The 19,872-nt window shown below is 33.0% G+C and overlaps 1 protein-coding gene across 6 annotated transcripts in view; it reads left to right on the forward strand.

The window, feature by feature from the left end:
- Positions 1-19,872, forward strand: part of LOC106081712 (dedicator of cytokinesis protein 9) — a 93,756-nt gene that overhangs the window by 9,704 nt on the left and 64,180 nt on the right. For 3 of the 6 annotated variants that reach the window (XM_013243873.2, XM_013243876.2, XM_013243874.2), the window contains exon 2: positions 7,980-8,018. The exons of the other annotated variants lie outside the window; for them this stretch is intronic. In XM_013243873.2, coding sequence (XP_013099327.1) covers positions 7,980-8,018 — 39 coding nt within the window. The remainder of the gene's footprint in view (positions 1-7,979; positions 8,019-19,872) is intronic. 6 annotated transcript variants of the gene reach the window in all.

The following is a 19,872-nucleotide window of genomic DNA, read 5'->3' on the forward strand; positions in this document are numbered from 1 at the left end:
ACTTCACAAAAAAAAAATCTTGTCAAAATTTTCATAGAAATAAAAGTTAACCCAAATTTTCAAAGAAATAAAATTTGGACACAATTTTCTTATTAATAAAATGTGGAAAATTTTTCCGCAAAAAGGAAAAAATTTGACAAATGTTTCTATTCAAATACATTTTGACAAGATTTGCTATTAAAATAAAATTTTAACAACATTTTCTGTAGAAATAAAAATAAGAATAATTTTCTATAGAAATACAATTAAAAAAAATTCTATAGGATTAAAATTTTCAAACATTTTCAATGCAAATAAGCGCCAAAAACGGTTTGGAAATGTTTTCTCGCACTCAATGGGCATTGCTGTTTGCTCTGCTTGTCGTACACTACGCTATGTAAAAAGTTTTCCCGCACTCACAAACTTTATTGCATTGACAAGATTTCGAACCCAGTCATTAAGCGTCATTGACGGTCATATCAGTATAGAGCTGGCTGATAATTAAACACTAGATGGATTTTTGAGGCACCGTCCACCAGACAATAACACCATATAGTAATCCTGGCACAGGATAGCTGTGAGCACCACACAGGCTGTAACATTGAGCTACAATTTATGTGATGTTCATTGTTGTCACGAGAAGCTTAACTGTGAGCTACCGGGCGCGTTCACAGGTTGTGGATAATGGAATGCTCCATATGGAGTAGCTGCAATGGCAGTCGCGGACAATCAGCGGTATCGAGCGGAGAGTCTCAGAGAAAGGCCGGGAGGCACTGGCTCTTGCACAAATACTGAGTCCCTATAATGGTCGATATGACAAGGCGAGTTGTTGGCGCCTTTAAATAACCAATGGCCACACTGTTCCCGCGGCGATTTGTCCTTTAGACCGGAACGAGATTGCTCAACTTGGGCTTGACGAGGACCGCCACCTCCACAACAACCATATAGTAATAGAGGATGGTAGTATACATTTAATGAACGACACTTGTCGTTCTTCCGGAATGTTAGAGCATCAACAACCAGGCTCGCTGTTCGTTTTCGGCCATTTAAAGGAGCTAATAACTTGAATAGGACTGCACACATTGATGTGAGAAGTTGAATTTTCTCCGCGTTCCGTGTGACGTCATAGGTATGATATTATAATATGATATGTCCGGCGGAGGCCACCGTAGCGCAGAGGTTAGCATGTCTGCCTATGACGCTGAACGCCTGGGTTCGAATCCTGGCATCAACATCCGAAAATTTTTCATCGGTGGTTATCCCCTCCTAATGCCGATCGGACTCGGCTATAAAATGGAGGTCTCCTTATCATCGAGTTTAAGATTGAATCGGACAGCACTCATTGATTTGTCAGAAGTTTGCCCCAGTTTCTTAATGGAATGTTTAAGGGCGAATTTGTTGTATTTTGTATTGTATAATGCACAAATTGAGAATAACACAAACTGCACAAAAATGCCTATCCGCGAGCAAAGGAACAACGAACCGAGAAACAAAAACAGTATACGCAAATTCGTGCAGCTTCGTTGGGGTAAACATTGTTGGTATTTTATATTGCTTCTTCAATTAGTTGATTGTTCGGATACACCCATAATTTAGTATTTCAACGGTGTTAATGTGCCCATCACTGTTATAATGGCTGTTCAGAATCCCTTTTAGTAGCCTGAGATGATGCTTTCTCAGCCCTAAGTTCTATTCTTCTCTGTGAGAGTCTCAGCTATAGTGTCCTAGCCACTCGATTACCCAAAACGTCAGTCCACTTTCTTCAGTCAGTCTTTATAGAGAGCCCTTATTCCTACAAAAAGGTAGAGCAGAAGTGGATTCCATGTTTCCGTTGTACGATCTACGCCAGTTGGAAAATTAAGAGTCTTAAAATATTTGTTCATAATAAAACCTTAAATTTTATGTATATATTTACTCAAAATTTGTGATGTATAATTTTGTTTAATATTCTTCGCACGCACATTGCTGCTGTACTTAGGCCTACAACACTTATTATTTGATAATTAATCAATGCAAATGTTTACCCAAAAAGCTTTTGCTTGTAGAAAATTAATAAATTACCATACTAACGGCTTACGAAAAATCGCATGTTTAATACAATTAAATCTCAAACTTAATACCATGGAATTTAAGGCATTTCTTTTAGTATGCAATGCAAATGAAAGAGTAATAATGGTGTTAATTATAAGCAAATATGGATATATATCTATATCCAAGTTTTTGTTTTTATGGGCGACCTATATTGCCTTAACAAACACAAAAAAAAATATATATTAAAAACTGATTAAAATCAATTGTAAGCCATGGACAAATAGCATGCATTAGTTTCCAATATGGGTATAATTAAATGAACATCTACATAATTATAATAAGCCCTTATATTTTGAATTGACGTGACTGAATTTTCTGATAAGGTGGCATATGTTTTGTAGAAATAAGGAAGGGGGTGCTTAGAATGTAGGAATTATTTTTTCTATTTGTTTATCATGAGGCATTTTAGGTTCATTTACATCGAAAAATGTAGCTGACATTTTATGCCGGGTCATTTGACATTTTTTTCAAAAGTGTTGCTTTGTCTCAACTATTCATTAGACTTTGAATCATAATATTGTTTGCTATAATTTTCCACATGATATTTTTCTGAAATGGTATAAAAATTGAAACAATTTTTCCAACAATGAAATGCGATTTCTTCCTTATCGCTTTGAAAAATATACAAAAATAGCATTATTTCCATTTCTATCTTTTATTCATGACACGCTATTGCCCTATCATTGCTGGTATTTTTGTACTCATCTCAACAAAAATCTTTACCAAAAATTCATTGCCATATAGCGTAGTTGTTCAGGTGGTTGCCGTATTGATGCTATGTTGAGTACGTGGAGAAAAAATAATTAATTTAAAAAATAAAGTAAAACTGGAATAAAATCCAGAGTACTAAACTTACACTATGGAATTAGAGCTGGAGAAATATCAATGGCACTATCGGTATTTTATGTGTCTGAATATCGATTGATATTTTTACTATCGATACTATCGGCAAAGTGATTTTTTTTTGCAAAATTGCACAATAATAAACGAGCCGACACCGAATGTAACCTTTAAGATACATTGCGCCTGTAGAGGGCGCAATTTTCATCCGATTGGGCTAACATTTTGCACAATTATTTCTCTCATGGTTTCCGACTGATTTTATTAAATTAGGTTTTATTCGGTCTGTGCATTGATTTTGCTTCTATATAAATCGATCTTCTGATTTTTATACCCTCCACCATAGGATGGGGCATACTAATTTCGTCATTCCGTTTGCAACACCTCGAAATATGCATCTAAGATCTCATAAAGTATATATATTCTTGATCGTCACAACATTTTAAGTCGAACTAGCCATGTCCGTCCGTCTGTCCGTCAGTCTGTCGAAAGCATACTAATTTACGAAGAAGTAAAGATAGGGGCTTGAAATTTTGCCCAAATACTTCTTATTAACGGAAGTTGGTTGGGTTTGAAAATGGGCAAAATCGGTCCATGTTTTGATATAGCCGTTATATAAACCGATCTTGGGTCTTGATTTCTTGAGCCTCTACAGGGCCCAATTCTTATCCGATTTGGCTGAAATTTCGCACGTAGTGTTTTGGTATCACTTCCGACAAATGTGCTATCGGTAATAACCTGATATAGCTGCCATATAAACTGATTTCGCAGTTCGAAATTTTTAGCCTCTGGAAGGCGCAATTATTATTCGATTTGCCTGAAATTTTGGAGGTGGTGTTTTTGTATGACTGTTTTTTTTTCTATTTGAAAAGTCATTCAAAGAACTTGTTACTTCTCATATTATTAGAATTACTTAATTTATATTAGAAATATCGAAAATACGAATGTTGTGTATATCGATAGTTCGTCGGCTCTATATGGAATCCCATCATCTTTCACCAGATTAATGTCCCTGTACTAAGCACTAGATAGATGTAGATAATTTTCTTCATCTATGCATTATGTTTGTCTCATTTAATTTCGATTAAGGGTATATAAACAAGACGCCACCTAACATCATTGATTAGTAAGTCAAATGTAAATGTTTTTTTTTATTAAAATAGTTTACAAAAATATCTAAAATGTTAATGAAATCATAATTATTTTCTCAATTTTTTTTCTATGTAGTATAAAAAATAAGCATAATAACTTATGGAGGTTTTTTAATGACAGTCCAACTTGATGCTTAGCTTAACCCTTGTCTAAGTCAATTCATGGAATTGTTGAAGATATACAAGTTTGAGATTATGAGTAATGTCCATAGTTTGCCATTTCTTAAGACTCGTTCAATAAAGAAACTATGATGACGACGATAACGATGATGGTGATTATGAGCACAACAATATTCGGTTATAACAAAAGTAAGACATTGAACATAAATTCCAATTAAGCAAAAATTTATTTGTAAGCACCACCTCCACCGGCATCATCTTCCAACTACCGTTAACAGGGGGGTGGGGACTACACGGGATATGTTCTATGCTCCATGCTCTGAGACATAAAACCACTTTAGCAGAAGGTCAAAACCACATTTTATGACGCAACCTAAAATACAATAAACATTAGTATTGTAGCCTGGGTTGCCATACAAAAAAAGTTCGAAGAAATTTTCTATAGAATTTTAAAACAATTTTCCACAGAAAAAGATGAGAAAAATTTCTATAGAACAACAGTCGGACCATGATTATTTGGCAGCCTCCATTATTCGGAATAGAAAAGAAATTTTGCTCATTGCTACGATTATTCATGATTACCAACATTATCCGGGAATAAAAGCAAATTTTGGCATTATATTTGAATACCGAAATAAAATAAAAATTAATCAAAGATGGGAATTCCCTCGCTTTAATTTTTTTTTTGTACAGAACGTGGCTCTGTTAGATGCTTTGGAAAACGCAAAAGAACTAATAAATAAAACAGTTTGGTATGCCATACTGAAGTTAGCAGTTAGCTTAGTTGTAATAATGCTTCCCGATTTGCACTTTTATCCGATGGTGATATTATAGATGTGGCATATGCCACAGATTAGACTCGGAAAACAGCTCAGATGAATATGATGAGATGATATTATTCACCCAAAAATATGTATCTTTAAAAATATTTTGGACTTCTTGGACAGCCGTGGCTGCTCTGGTACATCGGACCAAGATAAATGTCGTATATAAAGGGTGATATTTTAGCTATAATCTTTTTGGCATCACTGGTTCTAATAGCTCACGCAAGTTTCGTGGTCTGTAATTTGACCATGAATCGTCTTACAAACGAACAACGCTTGCAAATTATTGAATTTTATTATCAAAATGCATATGGAAGGAAGTTCATCGCGCGCTTCTACCATTTTTTGCTTAATTTAATTGACCCACTGAAGGGGCAATTCGGACTATTGTGACTAAATTTCGCACGAAATTTACATTGTTGGATATAAAACCATCAACACTTACGTAGAGTGTGAACTGAGGAAAATAACGCAGCTGTATCGGCCATCGTTAATGACGACCATCAATTAACGATTCTTACGTGTGAAGGCTTTCAAAATACAGCTGGTGCCAGAATTGAAGGCGAACGACCTACCGCAACTCAGAATATTTGTTGAATGGGCTATTGGAAAGTTGGTCGAAGATTAACTTTTTTATTGAAAAACGAAGCTCATTTTTTGTTTAATGGGTATGTAAATAAGCAAAATTGTCGATTTTGGAGTGAAGGTCAGTCAGAAGCGTTGCAAGAGCAACCAATGCATCCAGAAAAAGTCGCAGGATGGTGGGGTTTATAGGCTGGTAGCAACATTGCACCGTACTTTTTCAAAGATGATGCGTATCGTAATGTAACTGTGAATGGTGAGCGCAATCGTGAGATGATATCCAACTTTTTTTTCCCAAAATGCTAGAGCTTCACTTGCATGAAATGTAGTTCCAATAAGACGGTGGCACATGCCAATAGCACGCGTATTGAGGACTTATTGAGAGGCGAGTTGGGTAAAAATTTGTCTTCACGTTCGGGTCCGGTCAATTGGCTGCCCAGATCGTTCGATTTAACGCCTATTGATTATTTTTTTTAAGCCATGTTAAAGCTTATGTCTATACTGACAAGCCCGCTTCAATTGTCGGATTGGAAGACAACATTGAAGCATTAATTCGTGACATACCGGCCAAAATGTAGTCACGGCCAACATTTGCCTGAAATTATCTTCAAACATTAAATTATATGGACCGTACTATCGATTCAAATAAAGATTTCATACATTTTTCTGAATTTCCATTCGACAGATTATAATTAGTAGTACTTCCTCTCCATTGCATTGAACCTTACTACCTATGCGAATGTCAAAATCGACCCGATCATGCTTTCGTAGGTCCAGTGGAACATCGTGGATTTCTTTCTCCATTTAAAGCTAATGTTTCTTCTGCATAGTGACCAATGTCTATGAGGGGACTTATCGTCCGATTTAGTTTTCTTTCCAAGATTAACTTAGGCACTTAACTGTATCCGATATTGAAATCGTTCTATCTAGCGTGGATCCTCATATTGATCCATCTTCGTCTTCCCATTAAACTATCAGAGCTCTGTTTTCTTAAGATGGACGTTGAGCAAAAAAAATGAATTAAATAGAAATAAAATTTGGACAAAATTATGAAAACATTTTCTCTCGAAATATAATTTTTAGTAATTTTTTTCATACGGCAACTCTACAGCTCTCAAAAGCGGAGAACATCAGCCATACAATAGATACTCTTGTATGTTCTGTTATTCGGATGTGCTAGTTGGTATTATCTTCACACATTATCGGGATGATGGCGCAGTGGTTTCTGTCGTTTTGCCACAATAAAATTGTGACGATACCTGTGCCGCCGCCTGCGCTTAAATTCTAGAAAAATGCTGGCCATTGAAACTCATTCACTCATCTATGGCTGCCTTTGGCCTTAGACCAACATCTGCTACTCTTCTGTGGCTATGGTCGGCCAAAGTGTGGCTGACAATGTTTATTTACTTTTGTTTTACTTCAATTTTGTTGGGAAAATAAGTATCATTATAGTTGTATTATAAAATTAAATTTTGTTATTTTGGAATTTCTCGAAATAAGACAACACATTAGCGTTTAATATTCTATTCTACCTGCAGCCCCCTTTTAATGTACCATATGGAAGACCATGTAACACATTTTTCTATGTTCGCCTAGTTTTGTTTTTCTTGATTTCCTTGGCCATTCCCAGCACCATTTGCTCACATTGTTTGCTGTTAGAGATTAGGATGTTGAATTTCCTAAGTATAGGGGCTTTTGGGTGGAAATTGAATTTTTCCTTAGCTTATCGCAATTGTGTAAAGGAAACGTCGCACAATACTTGGTCGAGGTGGATTGGAATTCAATGTATATGACCTCAAACACAAATCAAAACGTGACTTTTTGTGAAATGTTATCGCTAATTGAATTATATTTACTTCGAATATGGGTTACTCCATAACACAAACTTAAATACATAGCTAAATGGTTGTAATATAGATGTAAACTGGTTCAATATATGAAGAATTTGTGACTTAAAATTGGGATTTTTCTTCTTCTATTGCTGTTATAACAATAGAAAAATGTATCAATAAGAAAAATGGGGTGGGATTTTGTCTCAAAAAAAATTTCTTATTTAATGTGATAATCACGTAACAAGTTCTAGCAAGCATCGCATCATTTGCAGATGCTTCCAAGTATGACCATCTGAAAAAGAAAAGATTGGTTGCACATATGGTTAATGTTACCAAGTTCTTGTGGGAAACATGAGTAACAGATTAAAACAAAAAAATCAATTTACACTCCTTAAATATTTCTTTGAAATTCACTTGAAAACAAAAAACTCTTATGATTAAATACCATTTTATACTCTATATGTACTCTATTACAAATCTTATTAATAATATACTGCTATCTTTTCTTCTTTCTTCTTTTAATCTGTGGAATAAATGGCTCTTAATAAATCTCATATTAGATGAAATATCCAACCAAAGAAAGTCATAGCCAGCAAACGGTAAAGTTAATTCTCCAACTTCATATACATGTTGTAAATGTGTTTGCGTGCTCTAATTTTCCTCCAAAAAGTAATAAAAGCGTTTATTCAATGTATATTTTTTTTCTTTAAACTTTTTGTTAACAACTTTTGCTCTCAAGGATTGGTGTCAAAAGTTTTGGTTTTACTTAATACTTCCCAACGATTTTGTATTCCTCAAATATTTATGTATGAAATATTAAACAATTCCCTAAACGTACACACTCCGATAAAAATCTTTCCACTGCAGTATTATAACAGCAAAAAAACCCACAATACAAAGTCCCAAATAATTTAATATATATAACATCCTTTTGATGTACACTCAAACACTCCCTCACACATTTATTGGGACAGACATTACTCCCCCAGTTTTTGCTTATATACAAAAATATTTGTGATGAAGATAAGAATTTCGCCTACATTATACTTATGATTATTTAATAATAATAACATATAATAAAGTTATTATTATTATTATCATTATTATTACATTTTTGTATTATGTCTACAAAGCATTTCTGCTCTGTTGTGTGTGTTTGATGAGGACCATTTTATTTCTTTACACTTGAGGCAAATGCCAAGAGTACTTCTGTATATGAGTATACGAGGGTAGTTCCAAAAATTTTAATAAAGTAATGCATGTTATATTTTTCATATTAAATTTTAAAATACTCGTATGCATGTTTTTCGCAAATTTTCTCTCCCTATTTCCTTTTGATGTAGATTTAAAAGAAAAAATTAATTAAGATTGTTTTTAATTTAGTACTTCATTAAGTGGGATCAAAATTTGGTACTTCGATTAGCTGGAGAACATTAACAAAACTGAAAAATAAAGTCTTTAAGAAGAAAAACGACAAAATAAATTATCAAAATAAATAAATATAAGTGGAAAATAAACAAATAAAATAAATTAAAACTCATAAACAAGTGGATCGAACTAATGACCTTGAGAATATTAAAATATAGAATAGAAAGAAAAAATGTCTTCTTTAAAATCTTTTCGTAACTTTTCGAACATATTTAGCTCGAGATCATATGCAATGCTTTCTATTTAAAAGAATAGCATAACAAAGAAATTATAAAAGTTAGGCAAGTGTGTGCTATTTTCATAACTCTTTGACAATTGGATCGCGATTTCTGATACACCATGTATGTTCATCAAAACCTTTGTCAAATTGATAAAGATGCTCTACATACCCAACGACTATTGAGTACGGTGTAGAGCCCGTTTTTTTCTGAAACAGGGCTCAATATGTCCCCTAGCTGTCCCAAGCGTAGTAAGATAGCAAAAATACTTATTTTCCATTATTCCGACACAAACTAATCATCAATGCTATACTCATTCCACTTCCCCTTTTCTTCCGACACCTCTCCTTAAACTGGCGCGTTGCTACTGATTGCAAGGTTAGTCTGTATGCCGCATTCTTGGGTTCAGTAGCTTTTTGGCACTCCTGGTCGTACCATGAATTCTTTGGGGGAGGCTTTTGTTATCAAGGTACGTATGTTGCGGCATTTTTCATGGAGTGCGCAATAGTTTGCCATTGCCCGCTGTACTATTGGGACAGGACAGTTTTCTCTTCAAGCAATTGGGTCATCCGAGTGGAGTATACCGTTGCCACCTTTGGTGTTTGCAGCTTTCCGATGTCCGGCTTCCGTGCAGTGTCGACTGTACGTTTCTCGCCGAATCGATGTTGGCCCCTCGGATCGCATCACAGAAAAAATATCACAAAATTTTTATCAATTAAAAATTTTATTGAAAATAAAAATTTTTTCAATCAAAAAATTAATTGAATCATTTTTTAAAGGCATCCGAATTTTTTTTTCAATTATTAATTAAGAAATTTTAATTAATTAAGAAATTTTCAATTAAAAAATTAATTGATTCAATCATTTTTTTAATTGAATCTGAACTTTTTTAATTACGATCGTGATAGAAATATTTGTAATTTTCACTTAAAAATTAATTGATTTAATCATTTTTTTTTTAATTGAATTTGAATTCTATTTAATTACGGTTGTAATTGACATTTTTGACATTTTCAATTAAAAAGTTAATTGATTCAATAATTTTTTTTACTGAATCTTACATATTTTTATATATAAAATGTGATTGAAAATTGAATCTTCTTCAATTAAACAATGACGGCCTAGACCTCTAACTTTTTTTCTTTTTTGGTACTCGATTCGTTCGCCAATTCATTGAAAACGGATAATTTTATAAAGGGAAAACAGCTGTTTTCATTGAATTGGCGAAAGAATCGAGTGACAAAAAGAAAAAATGTTACTAGTCTATGCAGTAAGTTCTTTTAATCATATTTTAATTGAAGCGGAAACTTTTTTAGACCCAACATCACTGCTATGACTGTTCGTTTTGGAAAAAGTCTAGTCGATCAAAATTATAAAAAATTCTTTATTTATATAGAAGATAAAACTCCTTCAAAAACGGCTTCTTTAGCATCGATACAGTTATAACATATTGTAGATAAATGTAATAATGTAAATAATATATTAATAATATACAGGGTGGCTGATGAAAGCCGCTACCAAAAAAAAAATGTAATAACTTTTTTTCTATTTAATAATAATAATTTAATAATTAATTTAATTAATTAATTAATTAATTTAATTAATAATAATTTAATAATTAATTTAATAATTTAATTTAACATGAATAAAAGAAAAATGTATTCCATACACCGAAAAAAAAATGTAGCAATATTCATCATTGTAGCAATATTCATCAGCCACCCTGTATATATATATTAATTACTGTAAGTTTATGTCGATAGTTAGACCTAAACCTGCCTCGTTACTCTTTCTTTTATAATTCAGGAAACAAAATTTTCTGCTTAATTTTTGAAAACCCTCTTGGGGTGTTTTGTTTCTAAGGAATGATCATGGACTAAAACATAAACTTCAAATTCGTGTTCCAGAAGTTTTGCATATGTGATCCATGTTGCATCGAAATCGAGGGTGTGCAAAAAATTTAATATAAAATTTGCATATTTTCAATTAAATTTTTAATCGATCCAATTAAGAAATAATTGAAAATTTCCAAAATTTTCAATCACTCTTTCAACCGAAAAATTTCTTTGTCACCTTTTCCAAAAGCTTTGAATGTTATTATAATTTTCGTAATTGAAGCAGTTTCAATTAAAAAATTAATTGGATTAATTAATTTCGTGATTGAAACCGATTTTTATTTTTTTCTGTGTAGATCTCAAACTAAATTGCACACATGAATAGCGGACCTCGTAAAGGTACTACATTGCATAACACAAGTATGATTGTTTGTATATATAAATGTGGATATTGTAGTATATTCTACATCATTATAATATCTATAATACTTTTCGGTCTGTTACAAATTTTCGACGCATTTCATTTTGTCAATGTTCGGTCCTTTTGGCTGTCATTTCCATACTTGGCTGGCCTTTTATCGATTTAATTTTCTCAATGAAGTGCTGCGGCACATTTTTTTAGGCTCTGCAGTTTTTGTAGTAATTTTTTTTCCTGTTTAGTACAATTATATTATGTGGCCTGTATAAGGAGCATATTTGTGTTTTTTTTTGTGTTTTGTACTCTTCGTAACCTTGTAAATATTTTCCACATGCAGTTGGGTATTTTATAGTACTAAGCAGTCAGTTATATTACTAGCAAGCTATGTCATATGGACATGCATACTCATCGGATGTTCGAATGCCGTCATGTGTCATATTTTCTAACATGACATTGTATGGTTTTCCTTTCTTTCCCCCAAATGAGCTTCTCACTATTTCTCCTTTTGCCCCGTTACGATTTTTGTTGCTGTTGGGTTTGATGTCCCCCTCTTGTTCAGTTTTAATTATCTCCTATTTTTCCTTGCTTTGTGCATAATTTCGCCGGCAATGTGTTGTAGTACTACTTGTTGTCAAAAGTGACATCATGAATTATTTTTATGGTAAAATACATAGAGAGAAATAAGTGGATCATAAATAAAATTATATGTATATATATATGGTATAGATTATTGATTTTACATAGAAGAAGGTTTTCTAAACAAGAGTTGATGTAACAAAATCAAATTAAGGTCACATTTCATATAAATAATGAATTTTAATAGAAAATTGCTGTGAAAGCAGAGGCAAATGGTAGCTTGTCCGCGAAGATAAGTAGCAGAGACACAAACCCATTCAATTAGCAGAACTCTGTTACGAGCTTAGCAGAACTATGGTAACAATTTAACAGAAAATATCTAAAATAAAATTAGGAAAAATAATGAAAAATTCAGAAGAAATTACAACAAGAGCACTAAACGGACTATAAACATTGCGAATTTTGCGAACACTAAAAAGTCCAAAGCGAAAAATGCAAAAGATAAGGGGGATGCGGGGTACCCACTTATAGTGAAGAAATCTCCTGATGCTTACAATCTAAGTCAAGAAGCATAATATCCAAAAAGGCCACAGTATTTGAGAAATTTACCATTAAAGCTAGAATTAAAGCTAGAATTAACAGAATGGCCCATTGTTAAGCACTTATAGTGAAGGAAGCCCTTGATGCCAAGGATCTAAACCAAAAAGCAGAATACCCAAAAAGACCGCAGTATTTGAGATAATTTGCATTTAAAGTTATAGTTAGAATAAACATAATGACCCACTGTGCAAAAACTAAGAGGGATGCGAAGTACCCACTTATAGTGATGGAAGCTCTCAATGCATATAATCTAAATCAAAAAGAATTGATGCTAGAATTAACAGAAAGACCGATTGTGTAAAAACTAAGAGGGATCCAGGGATATCCAAAAAGACACAGTATTTGAGATATTTAGCATTTAAAGTTAAAGGTAGAATTTAAAAATGGCCCACTGTGCAAAAACTAAGAGGGATGTGAGGAAGCTGTTAATGCCTAGGATCTAAATAAAAAAACAGTATATCAAAAAGGTCACAGCATTTGAGATAATTGGCAATATTCCTGGCAATTTTCCATTGAAACAAAATTCGGAGGCCACCGCAGCGCAGAGGTTAGCATGTCCGCCTATGACGCTGAACGCCTGGGTTCGAATCCTGGCGAGACCATTACAACAAAATTTTCAGCGGTGATTTTCCCCTCCTAATGCTGGCAACATTTGTGTAAAACTTCTCTCCAAAGAGGTGTCGCACTGCGGCATGCCGTTCGGATTCGGCTATAAATAGGAGGCTCCTTATCATTGAGCTTAAACTTGAATCGAACTGCACTCATGCTTCGTATGCAAAGACTCAAAAACGGATAAACCTATTTTTTTTTGGAACAGATTCGATATCTGTAGTGGTGAGGACCCTCCCCATTACCCTAAATTCTTCAAGCAAAATTCTGTTTGCACTCTTATGGCAATCTAAAAAGAAAAATCAGATGTGTAAATTTGGGGTGTGATACCTAGGAGGTAACCGCCTCCAAAAACCCCAAAAGGTATATATAGACCAATCATGACAATATGGGATTAAAATGAAAGTTATTTTAAGGGTAGAAAACGCATCTGATTTCCCCCACCTTTAAATCGGTCATATTTACCGACCATGGCTCAAATGAATGATATTTGGAAATAAAGTATGAATCCTATATTTTTTCTCGGGACTAAGCATCTGGGGACCCATCCATCCCCAAAACATTCCCAAACGGGACATTTTTACCGAACATGGCAATATGGGGCTCAAACAAAAGGTATTTAAAATTAGGCCCAAAATCTTTTTTGGCGACAAAGTGTCTGGTTGGCCACCTCACTCACAAACCGGATATATTTCGTCTGAGGGGCCATGGATATATAGGGCTGAAATTGTAGGTAGGCTCAGCCAAGCTGGCCGTATTGAGCTAGTTTTCTATAAAAATAAAATTGAGTCAAAGTTTTGTCAAAATTTTCTATAAAAATAAAATTTTATAACTTTGTCTTCTTGGTTTGGCTCGAGGTCATCGAACAATTTACAAAAACAGGTGTTGGTGTTTTATTTAATTGTTTTATTTGTAATTTTTACCAATATTTCCACCACCGCCGGTGATCTTTGTCAGGGTTTTAACTATAAATTTAACAAACAAGTAATTTTACAAAATATTAAAAACATTTATACATTTGAAAATAATTACATTTTGAAACAAAACAATCGATTTTTCCTTTACAGCGTACAAGTTTGACAAATACCTGTAAATTTGAGCACAATTGTCTGTGTCTTTCTTAAAGTTCATACGTTTGTTTGTAGGGGTGTCAATAATATGTAACATTTCTAATGTAAATCGTCTTTTCTGATTGGATTCTTGTGCTAGTATGTCTACGTCTTTAAAATTTGGTGCAGGCCGTGTTAAAGTCCAATGTGCTGCAGATTTGTGAGATGATAATCTTGTTTTTAATTTAGTTTTGGTTGTTCCTACATATGTCATTTGACATAAATTAGTTTCATCCCCATCACATTTAATCTTATAAACTGTATTTGATTTGTCCTCCTTTTTCATCCTTGATTTAGTCCTGCTGAATATACTGTTTAGTGTGTTGTGGCTTTTAAAGCAATCTGGTATTTTTCTCTGTTGTATATATTGGAATTGGTAACCTTTCCGAAAACCCTGGAATATACGTCGTTTTCTTCAAGATTTTTGGTGTTGGTTCAATTTCGTTGTTCGCTGTTCTATTCTTGACGAATTTTATAGGGTCCTTAGTAAATTGTTCGATGATCTCGAGCCAAACCAAGAAGACAAAGTTATAAAATTCCAAAGGTCAACAATAAAATCACAGAAAACATAATTTTGTAAAAATTTTCTATAAAAAAAAATTCTGTAAAAATTTTCTATAAAAAAAATTTTGTCAAAATTTTCTATAAAAAAAAAATTTTGTCAAAATTTTCTATAAAAATAGAATTTCGTCAAAATTTTCTATAAAAATAGAATTTTGTCAAAATTTTCTATAAAAATAGAATTTCGTCAACATTTTCTATAAAAAAAAAATTTGTCAAAATTTTCTATAAAAATAGAATTTCGTCAAAATTTTTTACAAAAATAAAATTTTGTAAAATATTTTTTTTTTTTAATTTTCTATAAAAATCAATTTTTTTTAATTGTCCATAAAATTGAAATATTGACAATATTTTTTGTAGAAAAACAATTGACAACATTCTCTACAAAAATAAAATTTTGACAAAATTTTCAATTAAAAAAAAATTTGGACAAAATTTTCAATAAAAATAGAATGTTGACAAAATTTTCTATAGTAATAAATTATTGAACAAATTTTCCATAAAAATAAAACAAGACAAAATTTTCTATAAATATATAACGTTGACAAAATGTTTTATAAAAATACAATTTGAACATACCATTCATGTATGTGAAAATAAATTCAAATAAAGGGTGATTTTTTTGAGGTTAGGATTTTCATGCATTAGTATTTGACAGATCACGTGGGATTTCAGACATGGTGTCAAAGAGAAAGATGCTCAGTATGCTTTGACATTTCATCATGAATAGACTTACTAACGAGCAACGCTTGCAAATCATTGAATTTTATTACCAAAATCAGTGTTCGGTTCGAAATGTGTTCAAATTTTGACAAATTTTGTTCAGCGATGAGGCTCATTTCTGGTTGAATGGCTACGTAAATAAGCAAAATTGCCGCATTTGGAGTGAAGAGCAACCAGAAGCCGTTCAAGAACTGCCCATGCATCCCGAAAAATGCACTGTTTGGTGTGGTTTGTACGCTGGTGGAATCATTGGACCGTATTTTTTCAAAGATGCTGTTGGACGCAACGTTACGGTGAATGAACACATTTCGAACCGAACACTGATTTTGGTAATAAAATTCAATGATTTGCAAGCGTTGCTCGTTAGTAAGTCTATTCATGATGAAATGTCAAAGCATACTGAGTATCTTTCTCTTTGACACCATGTCTGAAATCCCACGTGATCTGTCAAATACTAATGCATGAAAATCCTAACCTCAAAAAAATCACCCTTTATAAATAGCCGAGGCAAAAACCACCAAACGCCCCCTATCTGTGAGATTATGAAATAATTTTCTATAGGCAAAAACATTTTTTTTAAATGTCTCCCGTGGCCATATGGACAAAGGTGGCCCTTCCAAATTTGATGAACAGACAGTTCTCGGGATGCTCTATCCAGTCATGTAAGGTATTAGCCCAAAAAGAGATCCTAAGGAGGTGATCATGATGGCCACAATTCTCAATAAATGGCCATATTTTACTTTTTCAAAAAAAAAAAAAAAAATGCTTTTAGAAAATTAGTTCATAATTTCAGAGGGCGTTTGGTGGTTTTTGCCTCGGCTATTTATATTTGAATTTATTTTCACATACATGTATGTTACAATATGTAAGGTGCGTTTGGTGGTTTTTTGTCTCGGCTAGTTATATTCGAATTTATTTTCACATACATTAATTGTTCTATTGAAATAATATTTTTTATACAGGGTGGCTGATGAAAGCCGCTACCAAAAAAAAATGTAATAACTTTTTTTCTATTTAATAATAATAATTTAATAATTAATTTAATTAATTAATTAATTAATTTAATTAATAATAATTTAATAATTAATTTAATAATTTAATTTAACATGAATAAAAGAAAAATGTATTCCATACACCGAAAAAAAAATGTAGCAATATTCATCATTGTAGCAATATTCATCAGCCACCCTGTATAAAATAACTTTACTGATATTCTACAAAAATCTCAGTGATAACATAATAATTTTATTAAAAATTTTCAGAAGTAATGAGGGATTGTCCTACTGAATGAAATTAGCAAGTTGTTGGTTCAAATTCAGTTATTAAAAAAAATTGGTATGAAAAGAGAATATATGTTTTTAGTTGAATGTCAGGCACTCAAGCGTAGATAATTTTTTTTCTCTGTGTACCAACGTATTTTATATGTAAACTTATTATTGCATTTTAAATGAATATAAACCACTAAAGGTAAACCACTATGAAGCATATGTTTCAATGACTTTCATATCCTGCGTGCTATTAGTACTAAACTACCCTTGAGGTATAATTAATTTATGCAAATCCTTTAAAGCACTTACGAGACGCAAAAAGGTAAAATAATAGTAAAGTAGAAGTAAAAGTGTGCGTTTCATTTTAAAAATTCTTTTAAGAGGATTGAGTCTTTTGTTTCTGATGATGAGTAGCAAAATTCCATTATATAGAGCTCTGTTAGCAACATTATAACTCGGGTTAGGTGGAATCGGGTTACATTTGCCTATAATGGACGAATGAATATTACTGCCTAATTGGAATAGAAATAAAATTTGGAGAAAATTTTCCGGAAAAATAAAATTATGGCAAAATTTTCTATAACATTAAAATTTTTACAAAATTTTCTATAGAAATAAGACTTTGATGAAAAAGAAAATGTTGACACGATTTTTTTAAGAAATAAGATGTTGACAAAGTCTTATATATAAAAATCAATTGGTGTTTGTCTCTTCGGTATAGACTCAAAAACGACTGAACCGATTTTTTTTTAAATTTTCACAAATGGTGCATAATAATCCCGTGGTGAAAATAGGGTACTAATTTTTTTGATATCTGAAGGGGGGCGGACCCTCCCCCTAACCCTGATTTTCAAAAACGCCAGATCCCGGAAATGTGTGCCGTCTTATAGTAACTTAAAAACAAAAATTTGGTATATAAATTTCGAATGGGGTATCTAGGGGGCCGCCCTTGGGGGTGGCAAACCCCCAAAACACCTCTAAATCGGATATATTTACCGACCATGGCAATATGGGACTCAAATAAAAGATATTTTCGTGTAGAATACGAATCTGATATCCAAATGTGGAGCTAAGTTTTTGGGGGTCCTCCCCTTCCCAAAAACACCCGCCAAATAGGAGTTATTTACTTATCATGGCAATATGGGTCTCAAATAAAAGGTATTTGAGTGTAGAATACGAATCTGATATCCAAATGTGAAACTAGGTATTTGGGCCACCCATCTCCAAAAATAACCCCCAAACAGGACAAATTTACGACCATAGCAATATGGCTCCCAAAGACCTTTCATTTGGGTCTTTGGGAGTAAAGCACGAATCTGTTATCAATATTTAGGAAAAAGTGTATATAGGACCCCAACCCCATAACACAACTTAAATAGGACGTATTTGCTGACAATTGCAATATGGGACTCAATTAAGAGTAAAAATTTACCAATATGTGGCTCAAATGAAAGGTATTTGAGATTAAAAAACGAATTTGATAACCTACTTTGGGGCCAAGTGTTCGGGGGACGACTCATCCCATAAACTTTCCTTAAACCAGTGGGGGCTTTAATAAATAGTATGGTATATTAGAGTAGTGTCTAGGGGACCACCTCACCTCCGAAAAAACCGCTAATTCAGAACATTGTATTTACCGATCATGGCAATATGGGACTCAAATGAAGGCATTTGGGAATAGAGCACGGATCACGTTTCTGGTCCTGAAATGCTGGACATTATGGGGCTCAAACAAAACCGTGTTCTACCACGATGTTGATATTATTTCAGGGTCCGCTTCATTTACTCCCTTCAAACCGGGCATGTTTGCCTACTATGCCAAAAAATAATAGGTATTTGATAGTAGAAAACGAATTTGATATTAAATTTTGAGGCCAAGTGTTTGGGGCTCGTCTCACCCCATAAACTCCCTTAAACCAATGGCAATTTGGGCTCAAATCTGATATATGTGTTACGCCCAAATGTTTCAGGAACGCCTCACCTCATAAACTCCCCTTAAACCTTACATATATACCGACTATAGCAATATGTAGCTCAAATGTGGTTTTTGGAGAAGGGTATGAATCTGATATCCACTTTCGTGGCAAAGGGTTTGGCTACTACAATCCACAACCAAAATCAAGAGAATGAAGTACATCTAATATCCAAACTTTTATAGACGGACCCTTACCCTTTTTTCAAAAACTCCAGGTCTCTGAGATGGTTGGGACAATTTAAACGAAATTTAGTTTGTTTATAATAACTCGCAAACAGGAATTTGGTATCCTTATTTAGGGTGGGATAACTAGGGGCCGCGCCATTTCCAAAACCCGCCAAATTGAAATATAAAATAAATCGACCACCAATCTGATATATGGGCGTCCACCTCACCCCCAAAAAAACTCTCATACCGGGTATATTTTCCGACCACAACAACATAAGTCTTAAATGAAGGGTGTTTGGGAATGGAGCACATTTGAGCGAAATATCTGAAAAGCCATATCAGCACCTCAGAACAGGACTTATTTCCTGACCGTGCTCAGATAATATAAGAGAGTTAAAGAAGGCGCAGCGGAGAGAGCCCTGTCCAGCTAGCCTTCTATAAACAAATTTTTAATGTAAAATGTTGAGTACATGTTTTGCAGAATATAAGTTTGACAAAAAAATTTTGACAAAAAATAAAATAAGAGAGCGCATCGCAGCGGGCCCTTTCCAGCTAGTCTTCTATGAACAAATTTAGCATGTAAAATGTTCAGTACATATGTTACAGAAAAAAAAAAGTTTGACAAAATTTTCTATGCTAAAAAGTTTTGACAAAATTAGGAAAATATTCTTTCAGAATAAAGATATAAAAACAATTTTATAGAAATCAAATTTGACAACAGTTTAAAAGAAATAACACAAATTTTCAAAAAAAAAATAAAATTTTTAATTTTTTTTTTAAGTATTATTTTTTTTAATTTTTTTTGTTAAAATATTTTTTTATTTTTTATTTTTTCTTTATTACTTTTTTTTAATTGTTTCTTATTTCTCTGTATAATTTTGTAATATTTTTTTAACAAAAAAAATCACATCAACATGAATGCTGTAATTCCTACATATATGAAATTTCATCAAAATCGGACAGCA

This window comes from Stomoxys calcitrans, chromosome 3, assembly GCF_963082655.1.
Source record: "Stomoxys calcitrans chromosome 3, idStoCalc2.1, whole genome shotgun sequence".
Taxonomy (NCBI): Eukaryota; Metazoa; Arthropoda; class Insecta; order Diptera; family Muscidae; genus Stomoxys; species Stomoxys calcitrans.